The sequence below is a fragment of the Accipiter gentilis genome, chromosome 23 (assembly GCF_929443795.1).
Source record: "Accipiter gentilis chromosome 23, bAccGen1.1, whole genome shotgun sequence".
NCBI classification, from domain to species: domain Eukaryota; kingdom Metazoa; phylum Chordata; class Aves; order Accipitriformes; family Accipitridae; genus Astur; species Astur gentilis.
In genome coordinates this window covers 24,377,824-24,398,558 of record NC_064902.1, presented here as the reverse complement: position 1 = coordinate 24,398,558, position 20,735 = coordinate 24,377,824, and the positions used below count along the sequence as shown (strand labels likewise).

The following is a 20,735-nucleotide window of genomic DNA, read 5'->3' as shown; positions in this document are numbered from 1 at the left end:
ATAAAAGACATGCCTGTGTGCAACAGAAACACTATAGTATGCTAGAGTAAGATTCAAATAGGAATTGAAAAGACTACATTTTCCCATGAATTTAATACAAAGGGAGTGAGAGCAACAGGCCAGGAGGTGGCTGAGAGGCAGCTACCAGCAAGCACCCTGGGGCTTGCTGCACCTTGCACCTTGGCCAAGGCCCACGGCTCCTGACCTTGCCTCCTCGTCCTGAGTCTTGGGTGCTGCCTCTGGTGCTCAGCTGCTGCAGACAGGAGCAGTTCTGCATGAACAAACACCCACTGAGCACTGGTGCAAAACCATGCCATTTGGATTTGCCTGTGCCTGGAGTCTGAGTTTTCACTGTTGGAGAGCTAATGCCCGTTTGTCTCTTTGCGATTTAAATTCATGGTAGTTTCATTCAGTGCTGTTAGATCTTTTTCTTTAACAGCTCCTGTTTTAATGACCTCTTTCTTATATTTTCAAACAGTTGCAGAGGTTGTTAAAGAGCTGGAAAAGAATGAGAAGATTCGGGTTCAGCTTGAATTTAATAAAACCAGTGAAAATGTAAGCTAATTTTCTTTGTTCTCAAAGCGGGTGATGGCTAGGGGAAATTGCAGAGTGGGCACTGAACATGTTTGCCTACCACTTTGTTATGGGAATTCCCATATTCCCAGGTTGTGTGTTGGAATTTGCATATACCATCTTGTAATCAACATGATTTTCTCATACCACTCATTTGTTGTGGGCAGTTCTTTGTGTACTCCTGATGTTTCTATGCCCAAACCATTTAAGTAGGAGCATTTTTTTTGATTGCAATAAAAATTCTTGAGCAATGTTCCCCTTGGTCATATTGGAGGATTTTGACCCTCCATGGCAGTGTGGGGAATATTTTCCTTCCTAGAATTCTCTAGGATTTAGCTAGCAAATTCCTTGCTTCCGTATCAGCAATAGCGCCTGTTCTTTTCCCATGACATATGATACTTTTGTGACTTTTGGAGCATGTTTGTTGCACAGTATTAGGAAATATTTTATGGTCCACACATGCCGGGTGTTACATGGGGTGGCTTGACTTAGTCCTGTTGACTTTGTGAAAGCAAAGCAAGACAGCATGCATACGTACTTTAAATATATATTACTGTCTGGATGAGATGGTAAGAGCTGGTGGGGGAAAAACAGACAGCTGATCCTTCTTCCAGTTTTAAGTCTCTAGTTTTAAAGTATGTAGCTTTATCATCTTTTTGTTTCTGTAAATAAACATTTGTGTGATTTCTGTAGAGCTTGACCTTCACAAAGGACCAGACAGAGGAAGAAATAGATGAGATCCACACTGATTATCGTAAGTAATACGCAAGTTTCACTTCATTTTGCTTTTAAACTCACCTTTTTATTTGTACTAAAATGTACACACAAAAGTGATGCTTTTCATGTGTGTGTGCTTCCCCCGCCCCCATTTAATAAATCAAAGCTTGAAGTTCTCTGTTTGGGCTGAAACTTTCTCTTTGAAACTCAGTCTCTGTTAAGTACTGCCGTTTGACAAAACTCATGCCACGGGTGGATAAATTCGAGATGGAAGCTGATTGCCTCCTTAGCACCTGTTCATTTATGCACTTTCTACTTACCTTCTTAATGGTCCTCCCATGTTTGTTGGACATAAAGAATAGCAAAGTAGAGTTTTTCTGTCTCCTGCACTGGATGTGTGATGCATAGTTGTATGGTTTCACTGGAAACCCTCAGGCAGAAATAAGGGGCAGAGCTTCTCCAGAAGGACTCCCTGAGACCCCAGCAGTGCTGGGCATGCAGGCCAGCCATATTCCATTGAGCAGCCTGGGCTGCTGGCTGTCATGTGGAGGGGGAGCTCTGTTTCAGTGTCCTGCTCTGCATGAGAGTCTCCATGCAATTCTTATGATGCTGGTTTTGAAGAACAGAAGAGCAGTTGTGACTGCAGTGAAGGCTGCTCATGCTTTGCTTGTGAGATTTCACCCTTCCTTGCCCCAGATTTTTTGGCATGTTCTCTGAGAATAATCTGAATTACTCAGAGAGGTTAATGTAAATTGGTTAATTAGTTTGCCAGTTCTATACTTTGTTAAAACTTGGGCTTGCAGCACATGAATTCGTGTGTATTAAGTCACTCACTGATTGTATAAAAAGAAGCTTATTACCTACTGTTGTGTCCCCGTGAACAATGGCATGCACTCCTGAGTGTTTTTATCTGTACAGAATTTTCTCAGCTTCAGGTTTGATACTATTTTCTCCCTTTTTTGAGGTTCTGGGCACTGTATGACTTCTTTTCTGCAGGCAGTTCTGGCTGTGAGTCCTCCAGGAGCACCAGCCTGGCTCAGGCATAGCTGGGCCACTGCAGAGGGAGGCATCTCTGCCGACAAGGAGTGTGCTGAGCTGGCAAGATGGGGTGAATGCTGGCTGTATTAGCCCTGCACTCACCAGTATGCCCTGTAACACAGATACTGGGTTTTCCCATTACTCAGGATATTCCCTCCTCCCCTACATGCTTAATGATCAGACATTGGCTTTATTTAAAATGCACCTGTATTCTGGGTGATGGTTGGTCTTCCTGAGTCCTCTAACTCATCCTGTAGTGGATAAGTTTGTATAAACTTACTCTTTCTATGCCTTATTTTTCTAGGTTTGCTGTCCAGTGCAGAGTGACATTAACTGACAAGCAGTGTAGCCACAGTAGTTTAAGTATTTTAGAAATGCCATATTAAATATTATGGCTGTGTGTTTCCTCAACTTTGTGTTTTTTACACTTCTACAGTTGTCAGAGTGGCCCTTACTGCTAAAAAGTATGTTTTAATTGAGCCAGAAATGCTTTTTCCGTATTTTATTTGTATACTGTGATTCTCAAATGATCCAAGGTTTCATAGTGCTCCTCACATTTGCTCCCTTTCTTCATGCCCTGCTCCACAAGCACTCGTGCGTTCTTGTTTCCTTCCTGCACCCTCTCCTACTTTACCTCCTGTCCAGCCCTGTGATTTTGAAGTGATCTCTTAGAATCATAGAATTATTTAGGTTGGAAAAGACCTTCAAGATCATTAAGTCCAACCATCATCCACGCCCACTAAATCATGTTCTGGAGTGCCTTGTCTACACGCTTTTTGAATACCTCCAGGGATGGTGACTCAACCACTTCCCTGGGCAGCCTGTTCCAATATCTGACAACCCTCTCAGTAAAGGAATTTTTCCTAATATCCAACCTAAACCTCCCTTGCCGCAACTTGAGGCCATTTCCTCTTGTCCTATCACTAGTTACTTGACAGAAGAGACCAGCACCCACCTCACTACAACCCCCCTTCAGGTAGTTGTAGAGAGCGATAAGGTCTCCCCTCAGCCTCCTTCTCTCCAGACTAAACAACCCCAGTTCCCCAGCTGCTTCTCATAAGACTTGTGCTCCAGGCCCCTCACCAACGTGGTTGCCCTTCTCTGGACATGCTCCAGCACCTCCATGTCTTTCCTGCAATGAGGGGCCCAAAACCGAACACAGGACTCGAGGTGCAGCCTTACCTGTGCCGAGTACAGGGGGATGATCACTGCCCTGCTCCTGGTGGCCACGCTATTTCTGATACCGGCCGGGATGCTGTTGGCCTTCTTGGCCACCTGGGCACACTGCTGCTTAGAAAGAATACTCTGCTCATTTGGTTGACATCTTCCCCTCCACCCTGTGCAGGTGACTGGGATTCAGTGCAAACCGGGTGATTTTTTTTCTGGTTTAGTTGTTGTTGTTTGTTTCATTTTTTTACACTGAGTCCCCTCTGTGCAAGACACCAGTGCCTCTGTTGGTTATTAAACCTGCTTTTGCCCTGACAGAGTAACAGTGGTTTTTTAGGGAAGCGTAACTGGAATAAATACTGAAGGGAAAGAATAGAAGAGACAAAAAATAGGAAAAATATCACAGGGAGAGCTATAGTTCAATGATACAATTTTGTTTGGTTTTTTGGTGGTTTTGGGAGGAGGTGTTTGGGGTTTTTTGGTTTGGTTTTTTTGTTGGTTTTCTTTTCAGCAGAGAACTGATTCCTGCTAAACTTGGCCCTGGGAAAGCACAGTATTTTAAACTGTCTTTCGCCTTACTGTGTCCTTAAACTTGAGAATAGTGGTTTCTTTCTCCGTGGAACCATCTAACCATCTTTATGTTTAGTTTAGAAGCAAACGTTCTTGTGAGAGTTAAAGATTGCAGGACTTGCATCCTGTTGTAGTAATTTAGGACAGAAATGGCTAATGTAAACTGATTTTTACAGATGATTTCCTGGCCCTTCTTTATGTGTTTGTACAGCAGGTTTTAAATAGCATTACTTTGTACTTAGCTCCCTAGTGGTGTTTTATTATTCGCAATTCCTTTCCTGTTGTTTCCCACTGATTTTGCTTCACCTGCACTCTGCTTGTACCCTCAAACATGGTAGTTAGCCATATAATGTTAAAACGATATTCAGTGAACATTAAACTTCTCTGCTTTCAGCCACAGAGGAGCGAAGCAATGAAGGGACAACTTGTTCTGATTATACTTAAGGGTGTATTTAAATCTGCAATATGGTCATATTTCCTGTGTTTCCTTGCATTGCTTCAGGCATATAAATTATTCCATAATGCAGCTAGATTTAGCCTTGTTGATTTTAGTTGGGTTTCTGTGAAGGCTAAATAAGGGTCTAAATCTTTAGCAAATTTTTCCTTTGCTTTTTCTTGCTGTTCCTGAGAATATATTTTTTTTAAGTGTACATGCAGTGTTTGTGGTTTTTAATCTTAAGCATTCTCCTCTAATTCCAAGGAACTGGTTAATAATTATTCTCTTGCCATGCAGAAATCTCTAGCAATAAAATAAAAAAAAAACCAAAAAAGTCAAATAATTTAAAAAGTATTAATCCCAAATTGGGTATTTTTCCCCACAAGGCTTTAGTAGCTTTGTAAAGAACAAATCCAAAGTTCAGTGACTGCAGGAGGCCCCCAGAGCAGAGCATGTCCCTTCTAACTAGCTGTTATTGCTAGTTAGCTTGAACTAGCTTGTTGGCGTTCTGCTCAACGTGGAAGGCGAGTCTGAACAAACTGAGTCAGTTGTGAGCAGGTTTGCCCTGATCGTTCGCCTCAGACGGGGGGACGTTTGGGGGTGGCAGGGCTGGTGTGGAGTAAGCCAGGAGCGAAGGAGATGCCGAGGGGACATGCCGCTCTGGTGCGGTGCCCGCACGGCTCTTTGTAGGGCAGTGCAGGCGTCAGAGAACTGATCCTATACAAGAAACCCACTTAACTTGCTTTTTTTTATAAATTTTGGGTGTGCACAAATTCCTTGTAAAGCTGGATCCCTGGCTGTGTTCACATTGCAACCTTGCATACAGTTGTATTGCGTGACTGGGGTGAGGTGTGGAAACAGGAGCCCGTTGGGCAGTTCTGCACCAGGCTGCTGTGCACTGCGGGCAGTGGCTACAGGTGACTGGCATCCCCGGTCCTTCCTTTTATTTTTTTGATCTGTTGTACGCATTTTAGAACAAGAAGATGCTAAGTGCTGTCTTAATTTTCCAAAGCCAGGTATTTTATTGAGTTTATACTGTTAAAAGGATATGGCTTCAAAATATCAAGATCTCCAAGTGAATGAATTAGCCTGAGGCAGCTTATTTGAACATTTAAAGTTCTAAAAAGAAGTCTAAAAAAAAAGAAAAAAAGAGAGGGGTAAAAAGAGAAGATAGAAAAATGTTAATGGGAACATATGGTTTTAAAATTAATAAAAAGTGGTGACCAAAGAGGTAAATGTTAACTAGTGTCAGCAAATTATTTCTCATAAAAGCAATAGGGAAGAAATCATAGGCATGAAAAAAGAATTGTACATTAAAATTAGAGGACAGTTAGAGATTAAAAGAACTTTTATCAAATGCCCTTTTTTCACTGTAGCACAGATGGACTTTAAAAAGCTTGATTATACAAGGAAGGCTTTTTTTTCCTTTTAATTTAAAACATTTGCACCCTAGATCCCTAATTCACAGCTGACTTAATGAATTAATTAACTCCAGCATAAGTTCTGAATAAAAACACCCAACCATATACTTTTTGTTCTGTATTACCATATGAAACACACAGCACACTGGAGCTATGTAAAAGCCTTGTTGAAAAGCAAGATGAAACAGCTGTGATACAACTCTTGGTTTTTTGGTGTTTTTTTTTTTTTCTTCTTATCTTCTCTACAATTTCCCAGGCTCTTGACAAATTGCAAATTACACTGTTGGTATTTTTTTTGCTTTTTTTGTGTGTGAAGTGTTTTTGAAATACCAATTAATATTTTGGCTTGATGAACCTGAGGATGGTTTATATGCTAGCTGGAAGCTCTGCTTGAGCAACCACCAGAGTCTGTGCCTGGAAGGTACAATTAAATATGCTGTCCCTTGCAGTAGCTTCCTTCTGCTTCTTGGGAACTGAGCGATACCCTCGACCTGTGTCAACTTCATTCTGCTTTTTTCATGGTCAGGCCTCTATTTAAAGGGTTAAAAAAATATACAGGAAAAGAAATACATTTGTTAAAAAGTCTTATGTTGCTTTTTCTGCTTATAAATCTTTTCATTTACAATGTTATTCAGAGAGTTACTGATTTATGTTTTGTGTTTTTAAATATTTGTAATTATATCTGCGGTTATTTTATTATTGAAATGCCTGTAGTTTTACGAAATGTGCGTGGTATGTCCTTTCAGCACAGTGGTGACTTACAGTGTATCTGAAGAGTGCCTTGTTTTGCCAGGACATTTATTTTCTACTTGAAAAGCTTTGTAGTTACACCATAAAACAAAACATCAAAAAATAGTAATACTGGAAAAACTGAAGCGTCAAAGGAATTATGTAATGAATGTGCAGCGGTTCAAACACAAGCATCTGGGACAAGAACTTTCTTTTTATTAAAGGAGTTGTTGACCTTATGTGGCATTTTCAGCTATGCAGGGAGCAGGAGTCGGTTTTAAATCTCTTTTCGTCTGTGGGGCAGAACTTGATATGGTTTTCCCCTGGCTTTTCCCCCTCCCGTCACTGCAGCAGCCCATAGATCTGGGTTAGATGCAGTGATTACTGATATGTGCCGTACTCCACACAGTGCTCGGCGAGGGCTGCCTGCTCCTTGAGGCACTGGTCATGCCGAGCGGGATGCTGAGGCCAAGCAGTGTTGTGAGAAGACATGCTGTGGTTGAGGAGGAGGTCGGGGTGTTCGTGGGAGAAGCCAGACCCCACTGCCAAGCCGCGGTCAGGAGGGATGGGGGAGCGCGGTGAGCAGGAAGGCAAGGAGATGGAGAACCGCCGGTGCATGCACTCGTAGTTTGGAAACCCGGGGAGTGCCCACGCTGCGGTGCGGAGAAGGTCGGGGTTGTTCCTGCCTCTCCCTACCCCGCAGAGGAAGAAGGTAGTCCAGAGACATTTGAAAAAAGAAAACAGAAGCAAACAAACAAAACAGAAAAGTTATGAGGGAGTTCTTTGTTTCAGCTGGGCTCACAGTTGTTTTCCAAGTACCCTGATTCACCAGGACATTTGATTTGCTGTCATCAGTTAGACATCGCTCTCGGCACTTGTGGGGTGGGTGTGAAGCTTGTGCGTGCACCGCCAGTGCAAGGGGGTGCACGGGTGGGCTGGCTGGGTGGAAAGTGGTGCAGTTTGCCCATTGCTAGCCCTCAGCTCTCATTTGTCCTGAGGATTCTCGTTTGCTTTTCTGCCCATCCTCTGTGCTGGGGGTTGCCTTAGTCTTTCCTGCCAGTGTAACCTGGGCAGCATGTCTGTGGCTTTTACAGAGCAGTGATGTGTGCAATACAAGGTGTACTCTTTTTCTCAGGAGCTCCCTTATTTAGTCCATAGCTCTATTGCAACTGCTTGGGAAACTCTCCTTGTAGATGGTGCACATGTGCTGCCGGCCTTCTGCTGTCGGTGGAGGAGGGAGCGTGGTGGTCCCCTGCTGCTGTGCAGAGTCCTGCTCCCTGCAAGGACGGATCGGAAGATACTCCTGCAGGGAGCTGGGATTTTATTGCGTGTTGGACCTCCATGAGCTGGTTGTCCGGACACCATTGGGAGAGGTAGTACGGAGCCCAGAGGAAGGGTTGTGTGTGCTTCCCCTTCTCATGCCGTTACAAACAGTTGCTTTGGCCCGAGGACTTTTTGGGTGTATATCGGGCCTTCCTGCCTCTGACATAGAAAACATTTTGAATGCTCTTTCCATAGGCTAAAAATTAGGCTAAAGGTTTTAGCTGAAATATTTATTTGTCTCAACAGGACAAATCTGTTTCTCAGAGTGACTTTTTGTTGAAAGTCCTTCCAAATAAAGCAAATTCATGTTTGCTGCCTTTACTGTAACATATCAGTATAAAGCCATGCTTATGGACTGATAGACTTTGATGCTGTACTAGCTGTAGATAGCTACAGTCAAATATGCTGTTTCAATAGAAGTTGGTGTGTTCTGTAGGGAGAACAATGTGTTCCCTTCATGCCCAGCCAGGGTTAGGTAATCCGCATCATCTGTCTGAGGAGACTGGGTATTTTCCCAGCCTCTGAGTGAAGAACCTGAAGTATCTAGATTAAAAAACAACATTGTTTTGACTGAATACTAGAGAATTGCTTAAAACATACTAAGCAATTGAAAGTGTGAAGAGTATGCCAAAGAGCAATTAACTGTGATTTAGAGGGTCTGAATCAAAACAATGTAAGCATGACACAAAAGCTTTCGACACTGCTTTATGGCAGAAACAGGGGAAGAACCCAGAGCAACTTTAAAGCAATTTGCAGAGTAGTTGTGAGATTTTACTTTCTCTCTAGCAGAGTGCTCCTTGCAGGACTACCTAGAACTAAAGCTAAGACTAAGACCATTGTCCAGATGCTCCTTAAGCTCTGACAGGCTTAGTGCTATGACTACAATATTAAATGTTGTCATAATGGTAATTGCAATACTTAACAAGTTTAGGAAAGAAGATGACCGATAATATAATGAAGAAACAAACACCGTTCTTCTGTGTAAAAATTAAGTTTTCATCTGTGCAAGTGTTCTTGACTACTGGGTAACTATGTAAAAGCATAGACACAGATTTGGATCATTAATAGATTATGGAACATATTGCAGTGATGAGTTGGTTTTCATTTGCTGTAACAAAAATGTTTTTAATTCAGTATTTTGTTTATTTCTGTTCACATCTGTGTCACTTTTCATGGTGTACCTTAAGAGTCCTATGGCAATGATCAGTAATGCACTGTTACATTTCAGGAAACAAACACAGAAGTGAATTTCAGGTTTTGGTGGATCAAGTAAATAAGCGGTGGAAGAAAAGTGGTAAGAGGAAAACAGGAAGTGCTCAAAACAAAGAAGTCGTCAATGTCAAAGAATTGCCAGAGGCCACAGGTTAGTGATGTTGTTTAATATAGTCCCCCTCTTTGATCCACACTAAGTGGGAGATTTCCCAAAGAAATGTTCTTTCCTGCCATTGTTGTCCTCCTACAGTCCTTAAGCGGGGGGGGGGGGGGGGGGGGGAGGGGCATAAAAATCAAACAGACCCTAAAAATATTGACTGCCATTGATTTTAGTGTGATACATAAGCACAACCCATTATAAATACATGGTTTGTTTTATTTTAGTGGGATTGTATATAAATGTGCTTAATTTAGGTACATATTTTAATAAGCTGATTGAAATGGGGTTTTAGGTTCTAATCCAAATCTACTGCAGTTGCTGAGAGTGGGCATGTGACAATCTGCATCTTTGAAATTAAGGTGGTCATGGGTATTGATTGTTGGGTTTCAGCTTTTCTGTATCATTAATACGATAGGGAGTCAGTGATTGGGAACTGCAAAGGTATTTGTGTGGATTGGAACAAGTATTTTTGTCCTGAGGTTGAAGCAATAAAATACTTCAGCTTCTTTTAGACTGTTTATACAGTATGTTGCCTCTCTTTTTTTTAACTCACTCCAATTTGTGTTTATATATTTCAACACAGTGAAAAGTGGGAGTGCATAACTGCAGTTACTCGGTCCTTTATGAGTTAAGAACAACATCTAGCATATTTGTTATCCTCACAACCCAATTACCCATGAGTGCTTTTAACTTGTTCCCTATAGGCTTGTTCAGTCTCATTTGTTTTATGTTACTGGTTGCTATGGCAGTGTACATATATCTTTGAATGTGTGATTTAGAAGAGCATTCCTCAACCTCATATAACTTGTGGAGTTATAATCTATTCAAGATACTGAATTTTGGAGAGAATTCCATTGACCAGAATTGGATGCACTGTTGTCTGTGTCCTTGGGAAAATATGGCAGTTTAGTTTGTATCAGCTCTCACAAATCCCTGCTCTCTTGAGTTGAGCTGAACTAATCTTTGGCTGTCTCCTGTGCCATATTCTCTAGCAGGGCTCTCAAGAATAAAAATAAATGAAAATACCAATATAATAGTATGAATTTTATCCTTATTGTTTCATGCAGGCCTTGATGCAATGCATAATCCTTTCTATGTGAAGGGTAAAACTTAAGGAATCGCAAGGACAAAGTGTGTCTTGTTTGGCATAATTTACAGTAATGTTCCTCTTCTATAGCAGAGACAGAAGCAATGTGTTATTAGATAATGGGATCACAGACTTTAAAATATTAATTTCTAGCTATGGTCTGTGGAGGGATTGGCTACTATGAATTACCATTTCTATCTTCTGTGTAAGCTTTTTCTTTGTGTGCTGAACCACACACTTTGAGAAGCTGAAGTAAAGCCGTATAGTTTTTCCAGAAGAGTGCTCAGGTAGAAAATAACTTACATCAGGTGTATCATCCTGTATCATGTTGACTTAAGTACGTGATACAACCTTGTCTGGTTCTGACAAATCTACAAAATTTCCATTATGCTTTTTGTGCACTGAGCTTTCGATAATCTTTGAAATTTCAGTTTCTAGTTTTGTGCCAAACATCTGCACCTGGTTGACTGTTTTGTTTTTGTTTTTAAATGGTTTACAGAAAGATGATTAATGGGTGAAAGAACAGATGCCTAAAGCCTGTTTCCTCAGTATTCCTTATTAACAGCAATTACCTTTTTATTAAACTGGAAATTATAATACATGAAAGGAAGAAAACCAGCAGTGGTTCTAATGACTTGCCATTTGAAAGCATAACTGCTGAGAAGAGCAATGGCTTTGTATGCATTCCTTACCCACTTTATTCAGATTCTCATGGAAGTAGTGGAATTGTACAGAATTAAAACATACTTTTTTTGTTCGTGGTGACTTTTTTTGTGTTTGGGTATTTTTTGGTTTTCAAACCCTTCATATCTCCCATTTCCCTCTGCTGTAGTATTGGTTGATGTAACTTAAACCTCTCTGAAAATCTCACTGTTTTTGGTGATGTTTTAATCATCCATTCCTGATTTACATCATCTTGTTTTGCATCTTTAAACCTAAAATTTTTGATTTCCAGTCTTTATATTTTATAATGTTTAAACGTAGGGTTTTGCTTTGCCTAAGGGGACACACCATAAAAATTTGATAAATATTTGTGAACCCTCTTTTGGGTTGCATTATTGCACAGGGCCTCTGCTATTTTTAACCTGTTAATTTCAGAGTTATGTTTCATTAGTTGGAGAACTGACTCACTGTAATCTGCTGGTTGTTTTCAATAGAAAAAAATATGCTGCTCATATTTAATTATGCATTTTAGCAAAAGGGAAAGGGCAAGCTGTAGCTGAATTCAAAGATTGTATAGGTCTTCCACACTCTAATTACAGCTCTGCTTGGCCATTTCTGTCAGAATCATTTCTGGAGTGGTGGAAAAGTCAAAGTGGTTTGAGCAGGAATATAGCTTGGCTCATGAGGGTGGACAGAACACTTCTGTGAACAGCCATAGTAAGGATTATTAATGAGATGAGTCTCACTATGGCTTTAATGTCCGGTGCAACTTTCTTCTTAAGTAACTCATTTGAAAATATTTGTGGGCATGGCATATGAGTAGTTTATCTTTACATACCATACTTCCTAGTCTATTATTTTTTTTCCCTCCTTGGAGAGGTAGAAGGTATCTTTTCAGAGAACTGTTAATCTTTTTATAGATAAAAACACTTGACACAAAAATAATGAAATGATTTTACAATTTGTGTCTGATACGTATTGTCTAGAAGTTATTTTTCCTATTAAAAATGGAAATGTCAGTTACCTAGATTGACATTGTCTTTCTTAGATACATAAAGAAATAAATCGTAATGCTTCCTTTCTCAAAAACAAGCCTATTAACTTGTTCTGTAAAACTTTAAAGCTATCAAGCTGTCTTATGCAGTGGTTGAAGTGAATTGGTAGCAAGAAGCAGCAAACAGTGCTGTCTTATTAAGTGTTTGCTAATTTCTGAAATAAAGTTTCAGCTTATGAAATGTGACAAATATCCTTCGCCTTTATTTGTCTCCTTGTTTGTGTTTGAAACTCATAACAATGAAATATTTCTGTTTCAGTCTCTGGTTCTTAGAGGGTGGGTTGGTTTTTTTCACTGTGCAAGAAAAGAAGTTAATGCTTTAAAAGTTTTGGGAAGCAAGTAAGTGGGAGTGAGGTGTTAGTATTTAAATATTTATAACTTTGTTTTTTCTTAAAATCTATCCCCAGGTTGCAAAAAACCAATAATATTTTGCTTTGTCATTCTTGCTAATCTCTTCCTTTCTTCTTGGTAGAACATAAGGAAGAGCATCAGACAGCTGTTGTTCTCGGAAAAGCCCAGATACTCAAAACAGAAACTCCTGATGGCAAAAGAAGTGAATCTCCTTCCTTGGAGGAAGGCCAGAGATCAGTCTCTCCTGCATTCTCACTGTCATCTGAATCAACAAGCAGGTTAGTGAAGACAAGTCTCTTCTCCCTGGTTTGTACCAGATTAGACCAAACATAGAAAACTTTGCCAGTAACCTCAAGCAATATATGTATCCTACTTCATAGGATGGGTTCTTAAGCTTGTGGTTACTGGTTACTGGTTCATTCTCCTCCATGTTTCTGGCTGTTCAGTTGCTTGATGGATGGAGCTGAAATACATTCAGAATTCACTTGATAGTTTTGTAATGACTTGATAGAGGGGTGATACTGTAAATGTTCCTTTTGATACAGAAACAGTGAGTGGAATGTCTGTGGAACCAGCAGAACATTCGGTGTTTCTCTTCCACTGCATTATCTTCCCTTCTGTTTGAAGTTTTATTTAGAGAGGTCCAAAAATTGATATAGCCTAAGTCTTCTAATAGCTCTTTGATTACTGCTGTAAGAAATAAAATTTAAATGACCCATTATTTGCAGTCAGTGGTAGGATGTCACTGAACCTTGTAGTCCTGGCAGCCATCCACTTTTCTTTCTTCACACATTTAGTTTTGCTTCCTGAAACTTCCTTATTTGGTTTCAGAAAATGAGGGATCAAGGAAAGCTTTATAAATAATGTAAGATTTTATGCTTTTGATAGTTCGATGATAATTTTACTGGAAGGAGACTCAGCTGTTACTGCTGTTACGATCTATCCAGTTTTTGAAGGTAGTGTTTGTATCTGTTTAAGATACTTCATGGCTCATAATTTGCTCTCTACTACTGATCAGTCGTCAAAGACGACGATGATGAATACTTAGATAAACATCCTAGTGCAATACTGGTTGCTGTGGCCCCACTTTATGGAGGAAAAGTGGAAAAAGTCATTGAAAACAAATACAGAATAACTTTTCTGATACGTCTCTAAAAGCAAGAGAGCTAATCTTGAAAATAATCTTGTTATCCTATTGATAACAGAAATGAGAGGAGACCCTTTGCAGGTCTGCATTACTAGGAAGAAAAGGGTTTCCTATGTTTAGAAGTGGGAGATAATCAGAGGAAGTAGCTGAAGGTCAGAAGCTGAGCTAGGAGTAACATTTCTTAATTTCCCACCCATTACACCCATAGTATGTGCCTTTTCCTCCTTGTTCTGCAAATATTAAGAATAATATAGTGCTTGGCTTCATCATTGTTTATTAAAAGAACAATTTAGTTGTTGAAAAGTTTAACAAACAAATTTTTATAAATTCATTTTGGTTCACAAAGAGTTTTTAAAAGTCAGCATGGGGATTAAATATGTTGCTCTTCACAGAGGTAAATACTAAATGGTGAATGAAAGCCTAGGAAGACATAGGAAAGAGGAGATCAACTCAGGGGATTAGAGAGCATCGAATGTTAAATATCTTTGTTTTATATGATAAGATTTTGCTGCCTGTTTCCATTTACTTGAACTAAATGGGAGCATATAGTAAACATTTGTCAGTAAACAGCCGTATGCTGGCTGGGGAGATCACTTATGTGGAGGCAGAAAGGGTCTTTGTTGCTGTTTCAAAATATCAGCATGTTTTTGTTTGGCTTCACACTTGCGTTATATACCAGTAAAGTTGTTCCCCTCCTGGTGGCCTTTCCCCTCTTTACTGTATGTGTCTTTCTACCTGAATTGTTACCATAAAATTGATAAACATGGCATATCATTGTATTTGCTGTTTAATGTGCAACAGACCTATTAGGATTACTGATGTACTAGTTTTATCTAAATTTCTCAGCATGTCATGCAAATTATGATAGTTTATCCTTCCCTGTGATGCAGGTAACTCTTATCTCAGTAATTTCTTTACTTTTAAAGTAGGACCCAGTGCTCTGGACTCATGAAGAGACTTGCACACTGTAATACCGATATTTGAGTACCATATTTTCAGGTCTGTGGTCTTCAGAGCAGTATCCACAGATCTCAGTAGGACACAATGAATCACAGAGGCTGGGTGACCCTCTGGAGATCATCTAGTCCAACCCTGTGCAGAGCAGGTCAGCTGGAGCAGGCTGGTCAGAACCTTGTCCACTTGGGTTTTAGTATCTCCCAGGATGGAGACTCCATACCCTCTCTGGGCAACCTGCTGCAGCGTTTGACCACCCCCACAGTACAAAGGCTTTTTCTTAGGTTTCGAGGGAATTTCCTGTGTTTCAGTTTGTGCCCGTTGCCTCTTGTTCTGTCACTGGATACTGCTGAGAATAGACTCATCTTTGCTCCCTCCCATCAGGTATTGCTACGCATTGATAAGATCCCCTTGAGCCTTCTCTTCTGAAGGCTAAACAGTCCCAGCTCTCTCAGCCTCTCCTCTGAAATTTTAGAAGAATTAAGGGTGTCGGAATTGGCTTTGCATGAAGCAGCATGCTGAGCGGTGAGTTGTAGGGACTTAGCAGTGGAGACCACAGGTCAGAGCATCTTTGCGTTCTGCCCTTGGCAGCATGCAGGTGCCTGGCTTAGCAGCATTGCCTTGTGATTCAAAGCCAGAGCCCTCCTGGTTTTAAGCACTGAAGCCCTTTTAGAAGTGGACCAAGAGCTAAGCCCTAAACTGGAGGGGGAGATGCACCTCCTGAAAGGTTCTTGCAGGCTTGCACTGTTTTGGGTTGTGACTGTCTCTTCCTGAAGCTGTTCCACTCAGGATCTGTACTGAAAGATTAAATGGGCCAGGGAGAACAACTCTTAAGCACTCGCTTAAAAGGGAAGAAACTGGCCCTGTAGCTTTGTTCCAGAGTGGTTTTATGTGCCTGAAGCCTCAGCTTTCCAGTTTGCAGCTTGGGCCATGGCTGCTCTGCTGCTGGTGGGCGGTTCTGGGGAAGCACGTGGCAGCAGGATCTTGACATTTGGTTTGTGTAGCGGTGGCATGGAGGAACCCAGGCAGAAGCTCTCACCCAGGGCTAATGCAAGGCCAACTCTCGCAGATTTGTACGAGATGTCAAGTTTGACAGGTGCACCGATGATAGATGGAGCTGCTTCATCCTCACTGTGCCTGCTGTTGCGGTTGCCCTAGAGCTCTGATTGTTATTTTAGTTCCACAAAATAAATGCCTTCAGCTTGGCTCTTCATCCAGAATTTAAACAAGGTGTTCCTGTTCCCTATTTTACTTATTTTTTTTTTGATTGCAAATTAACCTTTTGGCATTAAAGACCTTGGAAAATTTGGAATTTTAATCTTACTGAGTGAGTTCTTGGGAGGTAGAAAGGGCTTGTATTAGCTCATCCAAGTTATCATTAAATCTCTGTTTCACTGCCAATTTGGTGTGTGAATGACGTTATGAATGATTCTCGCTATGGCCTTTGACATGAAAGTTAAACCTTTATTCTTTACCTTTTTCTGTCTGCAGGCTTGTGTATATCAGCTTTCAAGTCTGGATGAAAGTGTTTCTGAGAGACTAAGAAAGTTTGCTAAAGGATATTAGCATGTGGCAGTTACTAATGATCTGAATGTGCTTTCATGAACCAAGTTGGCAGATTTTGTTGGACAGTGTGCATTTGTTTGCGCTATGTCTGGCTCAAGGCAGAGTTGTTTATTCCTTCTTTTTATGCATTCACTCTCTCCAGATGAAATATTTCCACAGACTTCTTGAATCAAACATAGAACTTTCAGCTGTACAGACCAGTGGGTATGCATCAAAGATATTTGGACCATCTTTAAAAAAAAACATGCTTAGTAACTCACTGTGGTTTACTCTTAAATTCAACTCCTGTGGAACAGGAACAGAACTACTGGAGTCTGCACAGAATTGTTTTTTCAGAATCTCTCTGGGATTTTCTCTTCACTTTCCTACTTTGTGCATATGCCCTGGTTTGTATGTGTGGTGTGTTTTTTATTTATTTTTCTTTAAATGTAGGGCAGTTTGCTTAACCTTAAAAGCTAGCTACTGCGCTGGTCAAGAAGTTCAACGAAGTGGTGGGGTTTTTTGTGTGTGTGTGTGGGGTGTGGTTTTTTTTTTCCCTGGCCTTTTTTTTTTTTTTTTTTTTTTTTGACACCACCCCACCACCCCCCTCCCCCCCTCCATTATATTGTGTATAAAACTCAACTGATTGGCAGTTGGGATCTAGAGTGTGCCTTGGGGCATTACACACTGTAGATTCACATCCTTTACATCGAAACCCCTGTTTTTATACTCTGTTCAAAAAGAAGTGAAATCAGCAATAATAATACAGTGAAAGCTTAGCTAAAGTGACAAATGATGCCTTGTGATGCATGGAAGGCCCCTCTCATTTGACCATAGTGTTCCTCATGCTAAACTGTACCTTTCTGAAGAACACTCCAGTGCACTTTCCTGTGTTTTCTGGGAAACAAAGGTTACAGGGATCACCCCTCTCCAAATACTGATGTGGGGGAACTCTGATGAAAAAGCATGAAATGTGCTTTTTGTCTTTACTATTTCTGTTCCCGATAGCTACTCTGAAAAAACAGCAGGTCTGACGTCCCAGTGCAATACCCAGGTCTTTGTTTGGTCCTTTGAGAAATGTCAGGTTCTGCCATGTCTACACACTAGCTTTGGACTGCAGAGTTCTGTATGTTGAACTGTGGCTCGTACTCCGAGTACGCTGCTTACACATTTCTGGTATAATCAAAATGGACCTGAATTACGGCGAGATTTTCACGGACTGTAAAAAGTAGGTGTAGTCATATAAACTGCATGAAAGAAAGAGATTTATTTTGTCACTCTATGGTTACCATGGGGTTAATGTTTCGTTAGTTGTGCTATATTTATTTCACTACAAATCAAAAAAGAATGATTTAGATTTTTAGGGTTTAAGTAGCATTGTGCTATTGTAGCAAGTAATGATTTTCTGAGGCTTGTATTTTATTTCTGATAATAAGAGGATATCCTTTGACAAGGGTAAATGTTTTTCACATTGAAATGTCAAAACTTGAAATATATTTGGAAGTCCAGATCTGCATGCTGTGTTTTTATGAAGCGAGCACTTCAAAATGGAGGGCTGATGTTATGACAGATTAAAAGAAAAAATAGGATTTTGAGCAGCATATAGAATATAACAAAACAATCCTGAAGTTGGAGAGTTGAAATATTTGCTCTGTAAAAAGAAGCTGCAAGTAAATTAGTGATTTTTATGTTTTCTCCTTCCTAAGACCTTCTGTCTTTTGTCAATCTCATATCAATATTTGCTAAAGGAGCAGTTGGTCAATATTAGAAATTGATACATTTTACAGTAATCACTGATGTACTGATATTATTCAAAAGTTGATACTTTAATTGAGAAAATGAAAATTTTTTACACCTGCTGGAAAAAAGATGCAGGCCATGCATGGGGGTTATAGCATTGACCCAAACATGTTTGGTCTCTTCATACATTGATGATCCCACCAAGAGAGCAAAATGTCCCTAAGAGGTAAACTCCAAAACAAAGCCATGACTTTTAAAGGATAATTTTTCAAAGCTATGAAGTCATACATAAAGCTTTCATAGAACTGTAGTGCTCCATATAAATAGTCCCACTGCGTTCTTTTACTTTCTGGGACTGAAGCCAAATTTTATGCAAATACTTAAATGATAGGAAAATTAGGAAAGAAACTAGGTGGGACAATGATAAGCCAGTTAATGAAGTATGTAGAGGAAATATTCTATTTAAAGTACTTTATATAATGGGGATAATATTCAGTTTTTTAAACAAATTATTTCTCTTTAAAACTTTGTGTTAGAAGAACAATGTCAGTTCTTGATGGCTAGAGTGAAAGACTGGCAACAGTAGACAATACATATTGCTGGCCTCATCTGAGATATTAAGGTGTATACTGAAACACAGTGACTTAATTTTGAAATCTTGGTGGAAAAGTGCTATATCCGCAGCTTGTATAAATCTCTGCCGTTGGAATACACGGAGTGACTGCAGCGTCTGCCAGGTGAAATTCGTGCCCAAGTAAGGGGCCTCATTTGCAATAAGTGGGGCCTTTTGGCATTAAAGTTAGGAGCTACTGATCAGGATCTAAGATCTGGATTGAGCTGGTCACTTCTTCTTGGATTTATGTGCTTTTCAGAATTTGGGCTTTAGTTCGTCAGCGGAAGAAGAGGTAGAAATATGGAGCTGTGCTTCAGTTAGTCTGGAGTTCACTGGATGGCAGAAATGCTCTGAAAACCTCTCAGTAGACATCAGTTTGTCAAAAAGACCGTTGACGGGATGGAACGGTTGAAGAAGCTGTGTAAGCTGTTCCCTGGCAGTTGCTTCAGTCTGAGTTTAAAGAAAGCGTTGTCCTGATCCCTAGGCTGGCCATCACTGTCAAATGAGAGAAGTATATGAAAATGTGTTCATCAGGGGAATAACTGCCTTTTTCAGTTCTTTAGTAGATTTTTAACTTAATAAATCTTGAACCACTTTGGCTCAGAGATGATGTATATTACAATGTTAGATAGGAGTGTTTAATCCTTGATTTTTGGCCTCAAATATGGGTTTATTGTGGAAGGATGATGATAATTCTCTGCTATGTTGTTGATTCATAGCTTTCTTCCAAAAACTGTGAGCCGTTAACAAATGGCCAAGAACTATGAGGCATGGTGGAGACGGTCCCAGAGAAGTAATTTCAGACAGTAACGGGATGACCCCAGATGTGTATGGGGGAAAGTGATTATATATGGCATGTATCCAGAAGGACATCAGTCCCTAGTCTAGAGCCATGGGGTTTGGACATCTTAGAGCCCTGAAAACAGAAGTGAGTACACCAGGGCTCTCCAGTGCTTTAGCCTAGATGTCCCAACTGGGACATCTCCTGGCCAGACTCCTAAGGAAAGCAGTTAAGATAGATCCAGCAGATCTTTTCCTCTTCTAAAGGCAGAGCCTCAAAGGTGTGCTCTCGAGCTGCAGAGGAGGCCACTGAAAGCCAAGAAAGCCTGGAAAGAGTCAAGAAAAACAGTGAAACAGTGGAACCTCTGTAGTATTTAGTATAGACGAGAGCCCTCCATGGGGAGTCCTGGGGAAGGTCCAAGGCTGGCAAACCTGCTGTCCTCCAAAGACAGGAAGAAAAAGCCATGCTCAGTGGTGCCAGCAGTGTGTGGTTTGAAGGGGAGGTACTGGGAAGCCAGGGAAGACTTTGTAGTAAATAGTTAATCTTGGATGTTACACAGGATTTAAGGCCACTCCAGCAGCAAGCTCATGCTATTTATCACAGGCAGGTCACAGTGGAAGCAGGATTGCAAGGTGGATAAAACCATTTTCCCTCACTCCATGCTACTGGGCATTCACCTTCAAGTGACATTGGTAAAATGAGACAGGCTGTAGTTTAGTTCTTATGCTGGCATTGAGGAAGAAAACACACAATGTACGTGCCAGAGCTAAGTACATAATGCATAACTAGATGGACTGATTAAAGGACACTGGCTGTTCACCATGAAGCCAAGAAGGAACTTAATCTGCCTTAAAATAAACAAATTCAAAGAGACATTTGCGCCTTTCATTTTTAGAAAGAGACATGTTATTCACACTTACGTCAGCTTTTTTGTCTCTATTTCAAGGTGATATGTTTATCTTAAAAAAAAAAAAAGGGGGTGGGTGGGTGGCAGTCAGATCTAAATGATGGTCAAGAAAGGAATAGTTTACTCTTGGTTGATTGTCTATAAGTGCTCAAAAGAAACTAATCCTGCAGAAAAGTGAGGCAGAGTTGGGGAATTGCCTGAGTCGCTAGAGCTGCACTTTTCTCAATGTGGAGACATGACTAAGTCCAGGAAATGAAACCTCTTCGCATGCTGTCACCTTGTCTGTCAGCCTATTGCATCTTGAGCAGTTAAGTTTCAGAACTTTAATGGTTTTGCTATAAAAATTTACTCATCTGGAACTGATATGTAAAATTTTAGGATAGAATAATGACCTTTAATAAACAAAAGGACAGAAAACCTCTTGCGGTAAATTGTCTTGGATTTGGAGTCTGAATAATGTCCAAAGATGTTTTGCTTTGTCTGACCTCAGTATAGATAGGTATCTATGGGGTATTGAAAAGGCAGAAAATACTGAAGAAATTAATAA

General features: G+C 40.4%; 1 protein-coding gene across 8 annotated transcripts in view; it reads left to right on the top strand.

The window, feature by feature from the left end:
* Positions 1 to 20,735, top strand: part of RAD18 (RAD18 E3 ubiquitin protein ligase) — a 63,548-nt gene that overhangs the window by 22,867 nt on the left and 19,946 nt on the right. For all 8 annotated transcript variants that reach the window (XR_007509312.1, XR_007509311.1, XR_007509310.1 and 5 more), the window contains exons 8-11: positions 479 to 555; positions 1,267 to 1,327; positions 9,203 to 9,337; positions 12,623 to 12,779. Coding sequence is in view for 5 of the 8 variants with exons in the window: in XM_049826803.1 (XP_049682760.1) it covers positions 479 to 555; positions 1,267 to 1,327; positions 9,203 to 9,337; positions 12,623 to 12,779 (430 nt within the window). In the remaining 3 variants the exon portion in view is untranslated. The remainder of the gene's footprint in view (positions 1 to 478; positions 556 to 1,266; positions 1,328 to 9,202; positions 9,338 to 12,622; positions 12,780 to 20,735) is intronic.